The sequence below is a fragment of the Mesoplodon densirostris genome, chromosome 8 (assembly GCF_025265405.1).
Source record: "Mesoplodon densirostris isolate mMesDen1 chromosome 8, mMesDen1 primary haplotype, whole genome shotgun sequence".
NCBI lineage: Eukaryota > Metazoa > Chordata > Mammalia > Artiodactyla > Ziphiidae > Mesoplodon > Mesoplodon densirostris.
The window spans coordinates 34945913-34963332 of NC_082668.1; the positions used below are offsets into that span (position 1 = coordinate 34945913).

The 17420-nt window shown below is 39.0% G+C and overlaps 1 protein-coding gene across 2 annotated transcripts in view; it reads right to left on the minus strand.

Annotated features, from left to right (window-relative positions):
* CDK15 (cyclin dependent kinase 15) overlaps nucleotides 1-17420 on the minus strand; it is an 88067-nt gene that overhangs the window by 58637 nt on the left and 12010 nt on the right. For both annotated transcript variants that reach the window (XM_060106766.1, XM_060106765.1), the window contains exons 5-6: nucleotides 4250-4344; nucleotides 3435-3497 (exon numbers count right to left, since the gene is read on the minus strand). In XM_060106766.1, the coding sequence (XP_059962749.1) occupies nucleotides 3435-3497; nucleotides 4250-4344 (158 nt within the window). The remainder of the gene's footprint in view (nucleotides 1-3434; nucleotides 3498-4249; nucleotides 4345-17420) is intronic.

Sequence of the window (17420 nt, forward strand, 5' to 3'; positions counted from 1 at the left end):
TAGCCCTATCTGCTTTGATTGGATAACTTCTTCCTTTGTGCTTCCATATACCCCTAATAAATTCCTCTATTTATTAGTGTATCCCTCACAAACCCACAAAGTCCTTGCTATCAAATATGATTTTCAACTTTGTGACACTCTCAACCATGCCCTCCTTGAAACTGTCTCTTGCCTTGACCTCCATAAAAATGCATTTTTCTGGATCTTCTATATTCCTAAAAGCTGCTTCCCTCTGCCCCTTGCTGTCCTGTTCCTCTTCTCACCCCCAAAAGCAAAAGTTCTACCATCAGTTCTTTTCTCTTTGTGTTTGCTCTTTTGACTATCCACTCTCTCATCTTTAACTACAAACTCCATGCATCAATTACCCTCAAATCTACATCTCTAGCATACACCTTCCTCCTGAGAACCAATCTCCTCTTCAGTTGCCTGCTGCTCATTTCCTTTGGCTATCCCACCTCAACGAGAAGCTCATCATGTCTAAAACAGGACTCTTCTGCCTTCTCTCTAGGTCGACTTCTTTTATTTCTGTTAATAGAGCTATAATTCTCCAGGTAAATCATACCCCAAATCAGTCATGTTTGACCTCATCCTTTCCCTCCACAAGCCCAGTTAGTCACCATGTCTTGGCTGAACTCTTGTTTTTGTTTTTCACATTCCTTTCTATTTGTACCTTCACTATCATAATTTATCACTTCTTACCTAGAAATTTGTTACTCAAAGTTTGGTCCTCAGCCAGCAGCATCTGTATCACCTTGGAGTATGCTAGAAATGCAAAGCTCAGGCTTCACCCTAGACTAACTGAATCAGATCCCCAGGTCATTCATCTGCTCACTGAAGCTTGAGAAGCACTAGGCTAGCCCACATCAATAAACTCTTAACTGGAATCCCTGACTCCAGTCTCCTCTCTTTAATCTATCCCACAGACCACAATTACATAAATTTCCTTCTGATCGTGTCATTCTTTTTCAATCAAACCCCTTTAATGACTCTACTGTCTAAGGAATAAAGTCCACATCTTAGAAAGTAAGGCTCTCAGCCACCTACCCAATCTATTTCTCTGGACTAATATACTCCATTTCACTAAGATAGTCTCTATTTCAGGCCAACAGGACCAGAGACGCAGTATGGCACTGGTAGAAAAGAATCTTAACCAAGAATCCTTTTTAGCAATGGCAAAAGCTGGTTCTACAATTTCAGGCAAAACATTTGTCCTTTCAAACCTTGGATTCTAATTCTGCAGAAAAAGAAAGTTAGACCAACCCAGTGTTTTTAAGGCTTTTTTTTTTTATTGCATCCCCCAGTAAGAAATATATATGTTTCCAGTTTTCACATTCATACATAGATAGAAGCACAACTTCAAATGGAAAAAAAGTTGCACAAAATAATACTTATTCTTACTAAATGTAATATACTATAATATTTTCTATTCTTTTCTTATCCATTCCATTTCATTTTTTTAAATGCTGGTTGCTAATCACCAACTGAGTTCACAGCCCACTAGTGGGTCAGAGCCTGAAGAGTGAAAAACACTGTGGTCCCTTCAACACTAACAGTCTATGGCTCTGGGGTCCTCTTCCTTGAATGCATCCTCTACTTCCCTGCTCTGTACCTTTGCTGAAAACATTCCTTCTTCCTCTAACATCTTCCCCTATTCCAGCCTCTTGAAATGCAGTTCAACTTTAAAGGTCTGGCTTATTAAAACCTCTTAAAATGAGAAGAGATCTTTTACTTCTTTGCATGTCTACAACAGTAGGTCTTATTTCTTACTTGGTGTTATTCACAAATGTCCTGTAATAGTATTGGTGTGTATGTCTTATCTCCTGTTTTTGGCTCTATGTCTCTTGAAGAAGCATGTTTTCTATGTCTTTCTATTTTGCTAAGCACTTAGCACAGTGCTTGGAATAAGAGTCACTCAACCCTGAAAATGGTCTATCTTTCTCACAGTTACTCTTCCTCTAACTGTTCTTCTATTTAATCAAACCTCTAGTCCCTTGACTCTTCTGCCCTCTCCCTAGCTATCAGCAACCTGCCTATCTTCACTTCCTTCCCTCAGATTGGACTCAGTTTAGAAGCCTCTGACCATCCCTTTAACCTCTGTCTTGACAATCGCCAAATATCTTGCCCACTTGTCTTTTCCTCTCACATGTCTGGCAAAGCCCCAGTTCTCAATCAATCCAACTATCTACTTTCTCTGCTCCTCTATTTGAACTGCTAAGCACTGCCAGAGAGAGAGAAAGAAAGAAAGAAAGAAAGAAAGAAAGAAAGAAAGAAAGAGGGAGAGAGGGAGAGAGAAAGAAAGAAGGAAGGAAAGAAAGAAAGAAAGAAAAGAGAAAGAAAGAAAGAAAACAAAGAAAGATATCTCATGATCATGCAAATAATTTAATGGGTTTCATCCTCACCAGCGTCCTTAACACACTACTAGACATTCCTTCTTGGTTTCCCTAGTTAGTTTTCTATTTCATTTTCCTCTAACTATTTTTAAATGTTTTCACTCTTTTCAAACCCCTGTCTTCAAACCTTCCTTTCCCCCTTGCCTCCACGACTGGATTAGGTCCCCTTACTATGAGTCCTCATAGTATTCCTAGTTAACATGGTCATAGCCCTTATAACTTTGCTTCTCACTACCTATTTAAGTCCATATATCCTACTGGGCTTTAGCTCATTGAAAATAAGAAACACAACTTATTCATTATTGAAACCTCAGGATTTAACATGGCACTAAGTAGTCAATAAATATTTCTTGAATGAATTAATTAATAAACACATAAATATTAGTTAAATGAATGAGTACATCATATACAAATCTCATATGGTTATGTTAAGGGCCAATCAATTAATTAATGCCAATAAAACCTTAGGGAATGAAAAGTATGAAATACAAATGCTTTCTAAAATTTATAACAGATGTAGAATTACAGCTAGTTAAGAGTTTATTATTATTTCTATTCCAATGACTGGAAAAATGGAAGTTGGTCCCACGTATAATCGGATCTGATAGAACAGGCAAAAGGATAACTGATAAAGATCCAACAAAGGTACTTTGTTTGCTAGTTGTAGTGGGGAACTATAGGTACAACACAAACTTTATCACAGACCACAGTAGTCTGCTATGAAGAAAGTATTTATTTTATGATGGCCTAACTTCACATTTTTTCTTGTAATGCAATTCTTTTTCATTGGTTTATACTTCTAAAGACATATTTGCATGATGACAATGACTGACAGGGTTAGGCTGCCCAGAAAACAGCCAGACATTGCTCCATATCTTGAGGCAAATCTTTTTTTTTTTTTTTTTTTTTTACTTTCTCCTAAAATATCAGTGATATCCATCTTCTTATTAGTATCATGGAACTTCAGTTTGTGATGGCAGTCTGTTTCAAGATTCTTCTGCTGTGGGCAAGCCAGAGGAGAGTCCCGACCCTCAAAGTACTCACCCTGACATTGTGAGGATGAAGCCCTCCTGGATGCTGAGACATATACTGAGCCAGGTCTGTGTGCTACACAAAATGGTGGAGAGAGTGACATTAGCAGTGCTCGGTCAGTGTCACAAAGCAGACCACAGACTTGACTCTCAAAGGTATTACAAAGTTCAGAATTTTTGATAATAAGGTGCAAAAGGTACACAACCAGGTTTTCTGAGACACCACTGTTAAAGTCAAACACAGTGTGCCTTCCTAACTGGCTGCTCTTAGAAGGAAGCCTGTTTCTCGGCACAAGAGAGGCTCATTTTAAATGACTTCCCCTGAACACAGTGACATGGGGATTTTGTACTCTTCAGTGTCCTTGGAGGCAGGTCAGGTACACATGCCTTATGATTCCCTTCTGCTAATATTTGAACAGTTTTTTCTTTCAGAAATACAAAATGAGCTATTCTTTAGTAAACTTGTATACAATTTTTTAAAACCTTGTGGTTTACGTCTTTATTGTTGATGAAAAAATGTTGGGTTCTGCTCGGATAATGAATAAAATAGATTAAAAAAATAAGTGCAAAAGTTTTATTTAGGAGGCAAACTCAAAGTGTTTATTATTGCTGGTGAGGGAGGGAAAAGGCAGCAAATATAGCAGGTAAAGGAGCAGGACTAAAGAATGAGCATAAGAACAACAGGCTCCACTAATCACAATAATGAAAAGTTCCATGACACTTTCCACATTGTAATGAAAGTTTTATCATGCCATAAAATATTAACAGATTCATTATACAAGCACCAGGATTTTCCCTTATGCTTTATAAAATGCTGGGGCAACTCACCATGTATTCAAAAACGAATGTCAGTGTCTCTTTGGTGTGGATAATGTCATGGAGCAGCACAATATTGGCATGTTTCAAACCCTTCAGCAGAGAAGCTAGAAAAATTAAACAAAATTTTAATTCAATCATTGATCATGAAAGTACTGCTTTAAAAATATCAAGCAGTATTTATTTTTTAAACATTTCAAATCAACCATTCTGGTTTTTTAATGTTGGAAAAAAATCTCTTGTTGTGAAATAATATTTAAAGCTATAAAACAATCTTCATTATTTATTAAATGGTGAATCATTTCATTTACATAACTTATTTTTCTTACAGGCTAAAGCAGTTGCAAAAAATATGTTTCCATTTACCCAATCAATTTCATCAAAGCACTCAGAGCGCTTTGCAAATGCCTTCCTCTGGGAAGCTTATCATCTCTGCTTCAGAGCTACAGGAGAGGAAGCCTGGAGAGATAAAGGCCATTGGAGGAGCAGGAAAAGGAGTGCTGTGCCTTCTAGAGCAGGACTTTGCAACATGTGACCATTCTCTAAAATTCAAAGTCCCACAGGGGGTCAGCAGGGCCTGTAGATATGACTGATGGAAGGCAGGGATAAGAACATGGGATGAAGGATTGCTGAATCATAATATAGAGAGTGGATGGGATTTCTTAATGGGAGAATTGAAAACTTGTGGAAAGGAGAAAATTCACACTTAAAAAGAGGAGAGGGCCAAACTTGGGGAGCCCGGATGAGTGGCAAGGGGTGAGGACTGTCTCTGCATCTTCGATAACAGGTTATTATTAGGTCACTAAAGGCAGCTCTAAAGGGGAGAAGTCACCACAAAAGGCCAGTGAGTGGCTGGGAGAGGGTTTGAAAGGTTGACTCTGGGGGCTCCAGAGACAGGAAGACCTTCAGGAGGGTGGAGACCAGGAAAGGCACAATAAGGAGATGGTGAGTCTAAGCTCAGGGCATCCCTGCATGAAGAAATGATGTCTTTAAGACTTAAAGGAAAGGAAAAGTGAAGTGTAAAAACTCAAATCAATGTTCTGCAGGGTCTGCCTGCATATCATGAATCTCTTCCACCTACTCTCTCCCAGAATTCCATAAGATTAAAAACAGACTAACTCAAATACTCAAATTTTTACAATTACTTCCTTCAGGAATCTTATCCTGTTGTAATCATCCTGTTGTTTTATGTCCTGGCAGCCATTCTCCTTTCTAGTGGGGACAACTCTATTTTACTCTGGGGAACCAACCCTCTCCCTACTCAGCCCATGCTATTCTGATGGGGCTGATACCACCCCTACCTAAGATTGGGCATGTGACCTAGGTCTGGCCAATCAGAGCACAACATCCCCCCAGCCACAGTGATTGGTTCAGAGACAGGCACAAAATCCAAGACTTAAGAGAGCTTTAACTTTGCTTGTGCCATTAGGAAAGACATGCTTTCTTTTCCACTGTAAGGGCTGAGTTTGTAGGATTTAACCGGGAGCTGCTGTGGCCAGATTACCAATGCCTGGGACTAAACCTAAGGCAGAGAAAAACAGTATTGGGTGATGGACAGATTCCTGGTGACGTCCTTTGCACCCTGCAAGACTGTAGTTATCAGATCTGTGAGCCAGTGAATTTCCTTCTTTACCTCGGTTTGAGCTGGGAACCTTACCATCATAGGAGCCCTACTGTACCTGCTAACCCTACTCTGCTTGAATGACTAATGTTCTAACTTATAGTTTTTCCCCCCTGAAATCTTATGAGCTAAATTTATTATTTCACTTTCACAAGTACATTGCTTTGTAAACGTAGTAAATTGTTTCACAGGCATCTGTTTACTGTCCCTAGTCCCAGACCAAAGACTACGTGGAAATGGAGCAACTTTCCCTCTCTTTCAGATGCTGCCACATTACCTAGTACAATGCTCAGCCAAGAGTAAGCACTTAATGTTTTCAAATATATTTACTGGGTGTCTTAACAGAGAACTGACTGTAGAGCCACAGGCCTAATGTGAATCCTGGCCTTGTCACTTTCTACCTAAGCGAGCTCAGGAAAGAATCCCAACCCAAGTCTCCATTCACTCCCTGTGAAAAGGAGATAATGCCTTTCCTGACCTGACTTCACAGGGTTGACATGTGGATGGAATCAGATCCCATGCATAAATATAAAACGTCACCCCTGTTGCAAATTAGAATATCCCAGCCATCAGCTTCTAAGCCTCCCTATCAATTTGAACCTCACTAAACCTCCATTCCCAGATTAACATCTTAAAATTTTGTTTATGTCATGTTTCTGCTAGAGTTTTCAACACCATCCATACTTACAACACTGACTTCGGACAATTGGTTGAGAATGCTTATATTTTTATTTATAAATTACGTTCATGAACTTCTCTCTCTCTTTCTTTCTCTCTCTCCCCCTCCCGCCCTCCCTCTCTTTCATCTCTCTTTCTCTACACACACACATACACACACACTACAAAGCACATACCAAATTAGATTTTTGTTTGTTTGTTTTTGCGGTACACGGGCCTCTCACTGTTGTGGCCTCTTCCATTGCAGAGCACAGGCTCCGGACGCACAGGCTCAGCGGCCATGGCTCACGGGCCCAGCCGCTCCGCGGCATGTGGGATCCTCCCGGACCGGGGCACGAACCCGTGTCCCCTGCATCGACAGGTGGACTCTCAACCACTGCACCACCAGGGAAGCCCCCAAATTAGATTTTAAAAGGATATGATAAAGCTGAAATGGCTAAGAATATTATTGACATTTTAATTTTATTTTAATACAATTTTAGTCTTGCTTAAATATGATATTACTAAAACTCCTGATGCTTATTTTTAACCATGATGGTATGTTTTGTTAATCACAATGACCTCACACTGTCATTTGGTAAAAAGCTCAAGGAACAATATCTACTTAGGATGAGGCTCACTGCTAATGACAACATTGGGTATAAATCTTTATTTCATATAGTTTTCTCAATAATTTGTTTTATAGGAGTAGGAAAAGTGTCACTTTTGCATTTCTCTGTTGTTCTCTTACATTTGCATTATTAGTCTTATCTTCACAATTTTTCAGACATCTTTTGAAGACATTAATCCACATGATGAGGATTCCCCACTCCAGTAAGTGCTCCTCTCAAATCCTTCTCACACCCTCATCCAATCCATCAGCAGATCTTCTGGCGATGCCTTCAAAACACGTCCAGAGTCCCTCCCTTCTTACCGACTCCTCTGCTGCCATCCAGGGCCAGGCCACCATCATATGGTGCCTGAATCACTGCAAATGTCTCCTAACTAGTCTCCCTGCTTCCTCCCTTCCTTCCGACAGTCTCTTCTCCACAGAACCCAGCCACTGTGACCCTTCTCAAATGGAAGTCAGGACATGTCCTCCTGGCTCCAAACCTTCCCGTGGTGTCTCATCTCACTCAGAGTGAGACGGAAGGGACATACAGTACCTGTCCACCCTTGGTACTGCCCTGCCCTCCTCTCCTCACTCCAGCCTCATTCACTTGGCTCTGGCCACTGTGGACATCCAAGGCTGTTCCTTGGATGCTTCCAAACACATTTACACCCCAGGTCTTACACTTGCCCTTGTCCCTGCCAGTAACCTTCTTGTCTCAGCTCAGCATGCTTCTTCCCTCACTTCCTTCAGGTCTCCGCTCATATTATATATATAAGTCCAAGCCCCTGCCCCTGCCCCACCCTCAGGTGTCCTCTATCCCTGTGCCCTGCTGTATCCTTCTCCAGAGCACTTACCACCCCTGACATATTATCTGTTTGTTGTCTGCCTCCACCTTTCAAAATATAAACTCCAATGAGAGCAGGCACTTTTGTCTCTTTTGCTTATTGCTGTATTGGCAGTGGCTACAACAATGTCTGGGATATCCTTTCTGACCCATCTCCTAGAGAAATGGAAATAAAGACAAAAATAAACACATGGGACCTAATGAAACTTCAAAGCTTTTGCACAGCAAAGGAAACCATAAACAAGACCAAAAGACAACCCTCAGAATGGGAGAAAATATTTGCAAATGAAGCAACTGACAAAGGATTAATCTCCAAAATTTATAAGCAGCTCATGCAGCTCAATAGCAAAAAAACAAACAACCCAATCCAAAAATGGGCAGAAGACCTAAATAGACATTTCTCCACAGAAGATATACAGACAGCCAACAAACACATGAAAGGATGCTCAACATCTTTACTCATTAGAGAAATGCAAATCAAAACTACAATGAGATATCATCTCACACCAGTCAGAATGGCCATCATCAAAAAATCTAGAAACAATAAATGCTGGAGAGGGTGTGGAAAAAAAGGAACACTCTTGCACTGCTGGTGGGAATGTGAATTGGTACAGCCACTATGGAGAACAGTATGGAGGTTCCTTAAAAAACTACAAATAGAACTACCATATGACCCAGCAATCCCACTACTGGGCATATACCCTGAGAAAACCATAATTCAAAAAGAGACATGTACCAAAATGTTCATAGCAGCCCTATTTACAATAGCCCGGAGATGGAAACAACCTAAGTGTCCATCATCGGATGAATGGATAAAGAAGATGTGGCACATATATACAATGGAATATTACTCAGCCATAAAAAGAAATGAAATTGAGCTATTTGTAATGAGGTGGATGGACCTAGAGTCTGTCATACAGAGTGAAGTAAGTCAGAAAGAGAAAGACAAATACTGTATGCTGACACATATATATGGAATTTAAAAAAAATGTCATCAAGAACATAGGGGTAAGACAGGAATAAAGACACAGACCTACTAGAGCATGGACTTGAGGATATGGGGAGGGGGAAGGGTAAGCTGTGACAAAGTGAAAGAGCGGCATGGACATATATACACTACCAAACGTAAGGTAGATAGCTAGTGGGAAGCAGCCGCATAGCACAGGGAGATCAGCTCGGTTCTTTGTGACCGCCTGGAGGGGTGGGATAGGGAGGGTGGGAGGGAGACGCAAAAGGGAGGGGATATGGGAACATATGTATATGTATAACTGATTAAATTTGTAAAATAAAAAAAATAAAAAAATAAAAAAAAAAAAAAAAAAAAAAAAAAAAACAATGTCTGGGATATTATAAGCACTCGGTAAATATTTGCTATTGAATTAGTGGTCACAAATTACCTAATATTTCTATGCATACTATTGGTTGGCATAGAGTATTTCTGTTGAAGATGCTTTTATTCCATGTTTATTTTAGTTATAAATGTCGGGTGTGTTATGACATGTCTACTACTGCTTTTTTTTTTTAACACCCCAGAACCATTGAAATACTTATACAGAAACTGTGACTTTTGACAAGTAATAATAGGGAATTTACGTGAAAGAGTAGATGATGTTTAAAGCAGTTTTCTCATGATATTGGTATGTTGTTTGGTCCATCCAGCAGAGATATCTAAGATGCCTACACCTCAGATGTGTGGGTCTGAAACCCAAGAAGGAAAGGTCTTTTCTTCTAATTTCAAGGCTACCTCGTAAACTTCACAGCAGAGTATGGTGTGTTCTACAGGATAAATAGCTGAGGGATGCAAAGCCAAATGAGAAGAGGAAAAATCCTAAAATCAGAGCATTCTGATTCCTCTCAAATTATTGTTTTTATAATTCACATAGTCTAGATATACTTATTTTTGTTCTTCTTCAAAGTAGACACAAAGATAAACAAGGGAGTCTTTAAAGCTCCAGACAAATGGAATCATAATAGAATTACTTTAAGTGCTTCTAAAATACTTTTATAATGATAATGATGATGATGATGATCGCTAACACTCATTGAGCATTTACCACATGCCAGGCACTGGTCTAAGAATTTTACATATACTAACTTGGTATGATCATGAGAACACCCAGAAATCCAAAGAGAAAACCTGAAGAAAACAACATAATCCCAAAATCAGAAAAAATGACCCATGACGAAACGTTAGTCAGCTCATTTAAAAAATGTAAAGTATTTCTTTCTTTAAGTGTCCCAAAAGGTGTTTAATATGACCAACTAAATACCAATGAAATTCCAGCTAATGAAATTTAACCTGATTCTAATATATGTAAGAGAGTAATAATTTAGAAAAAAATTATCATTTTCATCTTGCAATGATATGAGAATATTTAATTTCTTTGTTTTGTTAATTTCATTGGGTTTGTGGTTTAGTGAAGTTTTAGGAAAATTGAAGCTTTGCAAGTGAAATGGCTCTGGATGTTTGATGTTACTCTCTGTTCTACTTTAGAAGAAAATGTAAAGATGACAATGACAAAGAACAAGGCTGATTCTCAAAGTCCTGGGGCACAGCTATATAGAGTGAGTGCCTGGTAGTCAAAGCCCTCCTAGGCTCTGAACTCCTTAAGCACCTAGCATACGCCTGGCATGTGGTGCTCAGTAAGTGCTTGTGAATTAATGAAGACCAGACAGTTGTCATGAATTTATGTAGCAGTCAATAATGGAGCCAATTCTTAGGCCCAACCCACATTGGGCATTGAATTGAAAAGAATTTGTAGTTCCTGATGCCATGTTTTCTCTGGCCTGAGTGTCACAAATCAAGTCAATGAGCTGAGTTATGCATTCCAAGAAATCACCTACATAAATTTAGAAAAATATGAAGACAAATGTTAGATAATAGTTATCATCTGACTTCTTTGGAATTGTTATCCCAATCACATGGCATTATTTTGTTTTATAAAAATACAACTATGCACATATAAATGTGTTATGTCCCTGATGTGATTTGATTGCATTTAACGGAGGACTTCTTGACAACCAGGCCTATCATAATCTATATGTGGTAACCAGCAACTCAGTGCTTCTAATTGCTATCCTCCACCTCACTGTATGACCTTGCAGAGGTGCCTCTGTCTATTTTTGGCTCAGTTTTCTCATATATGGACTGGGAATAATTACTTTGTAATGTTTTCTACTAGAGAATGATATTAAAAGATTCTCAGCTGAAACAGTTTTCTGACTTAAAGACTTGTAGTTACAGTGCTGTAGAGTGGATGAAAGAATCAGAATTGACAAATATACAATAATGTATAGTATTTTCTTTAAAATGTCTCTCCTGTATTTTGCTTAACACTTATACAAAATGTATCATAAAAATAGATTTCTATTTTTATTTTAACTGTTGCAAAAGGAAAATGCTTGAGTTAAGGATTTCTAAATTTATCATAATAAAGTAGAAAGGATATTTTGAATATAATAGAATGGATTTGAATAAGTAATGACTGATTACTAGCTCTGTGACATCAGATGTGTAACCTAACCTCTCTGAAGTTCATATTCCTTCATCACTATGACAAAAATAACACTTTACCAACTAGAGTTGATGTAAAGTTTCAAAAAGAAGACTGAATTGGGAGGAAGATTATGTCATGTGCCTAGCCTTCAAAAAAGATTAGTTCTATGATTGCTTCCTCACTAATTCTGCTAACAGACTGAAAGTCCTGGAAGTTCTTTCTAAACCAAGTTTCTATTTTTATAGAAAGATATTCAAAATAATGCACATTATTAAGACATTTATACATAGGTTAATAAAACTAGGGAACTTGTTCTTATATAAAACCTTTTAATATTTGCCTATTCAAATGAAAGTGTTATCTCCTAGTTGCAAAAATAAACATTTAAAATATAATTATGGGGGGCAGAGTCAGGATGGAAGCATGGGAAGACATGGAGTTCGTGTCTCCCCACAACTAGGGAGCCTGCCAGATGCTGGTGGGGGACCTCAGTGCCCAAGGAGATGGGAGGAACCCCCAAGCAAACTGGTAGGACATGGGGGAACCGAGAAGGAAGGAGAAGTGGAGGCCAGACAGGACCAGTGCCCCTGAGGGATGGCTGGAAGTGGGGAGGGGTTCCCATTCCTGGAGGGACCCTCGGGGTCTTGGATCAGGGGGGAGTGTGATGAGTGTTTCCACTGCCCAAAAGGCCTGGGAGCCTGCCTGGCCCTCAGGCCAGGTCCTATGCTCTCAGAGGCCCCCTCCAGGCCACAGTGGTCCTGGGGGCATAGGAGGGAGGGCAGGGGAGAACAGGAGGGGCAGGTGGGAGGGGCCCTCCAGGACCGGAGGAGCAGGAGAGGAGCAGAGGGTGCTTGCCCCACCCACTCGGGCCCAGGAGGCCTGCTGGCCTCCCAGGCCAGGTCCCCCACCCTCTGAGACCAGAGGCATGCCTGGGCCCCTTCTGTTGAGCCTAAGCCTCACCCCTGCCCCCATCCCACAGGGCCTTTTCCAGCCCTTTGGGTCCTAAGCATAGGCCCTGCCCACTGCCCAAATCCCGCCCCTGCCTAGGCCTCATCCTCCACAGCCAAGGCCTTTTCCACCATTTTTTTTTCTTTTTTCCTTCTCTTTTTTACAATTGTGGTTCTGTTTTACCTTCATCTATATTTTTATTTTTATATTCTTTCTAACATATCTGTTAGTTTCCTAGTCTAAGTTTATTCTTTACTCTTTGTTATTGTTCTCTTTTTTCTGTTTTTTCTTTTCTTTTTTCTTTTTTTTTTTTTTTTTGCCACCCCATGCGCTTGTGGGATCTTGGTTCACAAGCTTCAGTCAGGCCGAAGCTCCTGCAGTGGGAGCTCTGAGTCCAAACCACTGTACTACAGAGAACCTCAGACCCCAGGGAATATTCATCGGAGTGAGGTCTCCCAGAGGTCCTCATCTCAGTACCAAGACCCAGCTCTACCCAACAGCCTACAGACTCCAGTGTTGAAAGCCTCAGGCCAAACAACCAGTTAGACAGGAACACAATCCCACCCAACAACAACAACAACAAAGAGACAGAAAAAAAATATGTCACAGATGAAGGAGCAAGGTAAAAACCTACAAGACCAAATAAATGAAGAGGAAATAGGCAATCTACCTGAAAAAGAATCCAGAGTAATGATAGTAAAGATGATCCAGAATCTCAGGAATAGAATGGAGGCACGATTGAGAAAATACAAGAAATGTTTAACAAAGATCTAGAAGAACTAAAGAACAAACAAACAGAGATGAACACTACAATAACTGAAATGAAAAATACACTAGAAGGAATCAATAACAGAATAACTGAGGCAGAAGAACGAATAAGTGAGTTGGAAGACAGAATGGTGGAAACAACTGCTGAGGAGCAGAATAAAGGAAAAAGAATGAAAAGAATTGAAGACAATCCCAGAGACCTCTGGGAAAACACTAAATGCACCAACATTCAAATTATAGGGGTCCCAGAGAAAAATAAAGGGTCTGAGAAAATATTTGAAGAGATTATGGAAAACTTCGCTAACATGGGAAAGGAAATAGTCACCCAAGTCCAGGAAGTGCAGAGAGTCCCATACAGGATAAACCCTAGGAGAAACACACCAAGACACATATTAATCAAACTATCAAAAATTAAATTCAAAGAAAAAATATTAAAAGAAACAAGGGAAAAGCAACAAATAGCATACAAAGGAATCCCCATAAGGTTATCAGCTGATTTTTCAGCAGAAACTCTGCAGGCCAGAAGGGAGTGGCAGGATATACTTAAAGTGATGAAAGAGACAAACCAACAACCAAGATTATTCTACCCAGCAAGGATCTCATTCAGATTCAAAGGAGAAATCAAAAGCTTTTCTGACAAGCAAAAGCTAAGAGAATTCAGCGCCACCAAACCAGCTTTAAACAAATGCTAAAGGAACTTCTCTAGGCAAGAAACACAAGAGGAGAAAAGGACCTACAAAAACAAACCCAAAACAATTAAGAAAATAGTAATAGGAACACACATATCAATAATGACATTGAATGTAAATGGATTAAATGCCCCAACCAAAAGACACAGACTGGCTGAATGGATACAAAAACAAGACCCATATATATGCTGTCTACAAGAGACCCACTTCAGACCTAGGGACACATACAGACTGAAAGTGAAGGGATGGAAAAATATATTGCATGCAAATGGAAATCAAAAGAAAGCTGGAGTAGCAATACTCGTATGAGATACAATAGACTTTAAAATAAAGACTGTTACAAGAGATAAGGAAGGACTCTACATAACGATCAAGGGATCAATCCAAGAAGAAAATATAATAAATATAAATGTTTATGCACCCAACACAGGAGCACCTCAATACATAAGGCAAATGCTAACAACCATGAAGAGGGAAATCGACAGTAACACAATCATAGTAGGGGACTTTAACACCCCACTTACACCAGTGGACAGATCATCAAACCAGAAAATAAATAAGGAAACACAAGCTTCAAAAGACACAATAGACCAGATAGATTTAATTGATATTTATAGAACATTCCACCTGAAAGTGGCAGAACACACTTTCTTCTCAAGTGCACAGGGAGTATTCTCCAGGATAGGTCACATCTTGGGTCACAAATCAAGCCATGGAAAATTTAAGAAAATTGAAATCATATCAAGCACCTTTTCTGACCACAATGCTATGAGGCTGGAAATCAATTACAGGAAAAAACTGTAAAAAACACAAATACATGGAGGCTAAACAGTGCACTACTAAATAACCAGAGATCACTGAGGAAATCAAAGAAGAAATAAAAAAATACATAGAAACAAATGACAACGAAAACACAATGACCCAAAACCTATGGGGTGCAGCAAAAGCAGTTCTAAGAGGGAAGTTTATAGCAATTCAATCCTACCTTAGAAACAAGAAAAATCTCAAATAAAGAATCTAACCCTACACCTAAAGCAACTAAAGAAAGAAGAACAAAGAAAACCCAAAGTCAGTAGAAGGAAAGAAATCATAAATATCAGAGCAGAAATAAATGAAATAGAACAAAGAAAACAATAGCAAGATCAATAAAACTAAAAGTTGGTTGAGAAGACAAACAAAACTGATAAACCCTTAGCCAGACTCATCAAGAAAAAAATGGGAGATGACACAAATCAATAAAATTAGAAATGAAACAGGAGAAATCACAACTGACACCACAGAAGTACAAAGGATTATAAGAGACTACTACAAACAACTATATGCCAATAAAATGGAAAACCACAAATTCTTGGAAAGGTACAATTTCCCAAGACTGAACCAGGAAGAATTATAAAATATAAACAGACCTATTGCAAGTAATGAAATTGAAACTGTAATTAAAAATCTTCCAACAAACAAAAGTCCAGGACCAGATGGCTTCACAGGCGAATTCTATCAAACATTTAGAGAAGAGCTAACACCGATCCTTCTCAAACTCTTCCAAAAAATTGCAGATGGAGGAGCACTCTCAAATTCGTTCTATGAAGCCACCATCACCCTGATGCCAAAACCAGAAAAAGATATCACAAAAAAAATTATAGATCAATATCACTGATGAACATAGATGTAAAAATCCTGAACAAAATACTAGCAAACAGAATCCAACAACATATTAAAATGATCATACACCATGATGAAGTGGGATTTATCCCAGGAATACAAGGATTCTTCAATATACGAAAATCAATGTGATACACCATATTAGCAAATTAAGGAATAAAAACCATATGATCATATCAATATACGCAGAAAAAGCTTTTCACAAAATTCAACACACATTTATGATTAAAAACTCTCCAGAAAGTGGGCATAGAGAAAACCTACTTCAACATAATAAAGGCCATATAAGACACACCCACAACAAACATCATTCTCAATGGTGAAAAACTGCAAGCATTTCCTCTAAGATCAAGAACAAGACAAGGATGTCCACTCTTTTTTTTTTTTTTTTTTAATTTATTTTAGGCTGTGTTGGGTCTTCGTTGCTGGGCTCAGGCTTTCTCTAGTTGTGGCGAGCAGGGGCTACTCTTTGTTGTGGTGCGCGGGCTTCTCATTGTGGTGGCTTCTATTGCTGCGGAGCACAGGCTCTAGGCATGCGGGTCACAGTAGTTGCAGTATGCGGGCTCAGTAATTGTGGCTCATAGGCTCTAGAGTGCAGTCTCAGTAGTTGAGGCGCACGGGCTTAGTTGCTCCACGGCATGTGGGATCTTCCTGGACCAGGGCTCAAACCCATGTCCCCTGCATTGGCAGGCATATTCTTAACCACTGCACCACCAGGGAAGTCCAGGATGTCCACTCTTGCCACTATTATTCAACATAGTTTTGGAAGTCCTAGCCATGGCAATCAGAGAAGAAAAAGAAATAAAAGGAATGCAAATTGGAAAACAAGAAGTAAAACTGTCACTGTTTGCAGATGATATGATACTATACATAGAAAATCCTAAAGATGCCACCAGAAAACTACTAGAACTAACCAGTGAATTTGGTAACATTGCAGGATACAAAATTAATGCACAGAAATCTCTGGCATTCCTATACACTAACAACGAAAAATCAGAAAGAGAAATTAAGGAAACAATCCCATTTACCATCACAACAAAAAGAATAAAATACCTAGGAATAAGCCTAACTAAGGAGGCAAAAGACTTGTACTCAGAAAACTATAAAACACTGATAAAAGAAATCAAAGATGATATAAACAGTTGGAGAAATATACAATGTTCTTGGATTGGAAGAATCAATATTATGAAAATGACTCTACTACCCAAAGCAATCTACAGATTCAATGCAATCCCTATCAAACTACCAATGGCATTCTTCACAGAATTAGAACAAAAAATTTTACAATTTGTATGGAAACACAAAAGACCGTGAATAGCAAAAGCAATCTTGAGAAAAAAAAACGGAGCTGGAGGAATCAGGCTCTCCAACTTCAAATTATACTACAAAGCTACAGTAATCAAGACACTATGGTACTGGCACAAAGACAGAAATATAGATCAATGGTACAGGATAAAAAGCCCAGAGATAAACCCATGCACATACGGTCACTTAATTTAAGACAAAGGAAGCAAGAATATACAATGGAGAAAAGACAGCCTCTTCAATAAGTGGTGCTGGGAAAACTGGACAGCTACATGTAAAAGAATGAAATTAGAACACTCCCTAACACCATACACAAAAATAAACTCAAAATGGATTAAACACCTAAATGTAAGACTAGACACTATAAAACTCTTAGAGGAAAACATAGGAAAAACACTCTGACATAAATCACAGCAAGATCTTTTTTGACCCACCTCCTAGAGTAATGAAAATAAAACCAAAAATAAACAAATGGGAACTAATTAAACTTAAAAGCTTTTGCACAGCAAAGGATACCATAAACAAGACGAAAAGACAACCTTCAGAATGGGAGAAAATATTTGCAAATGAAACAATGGACAA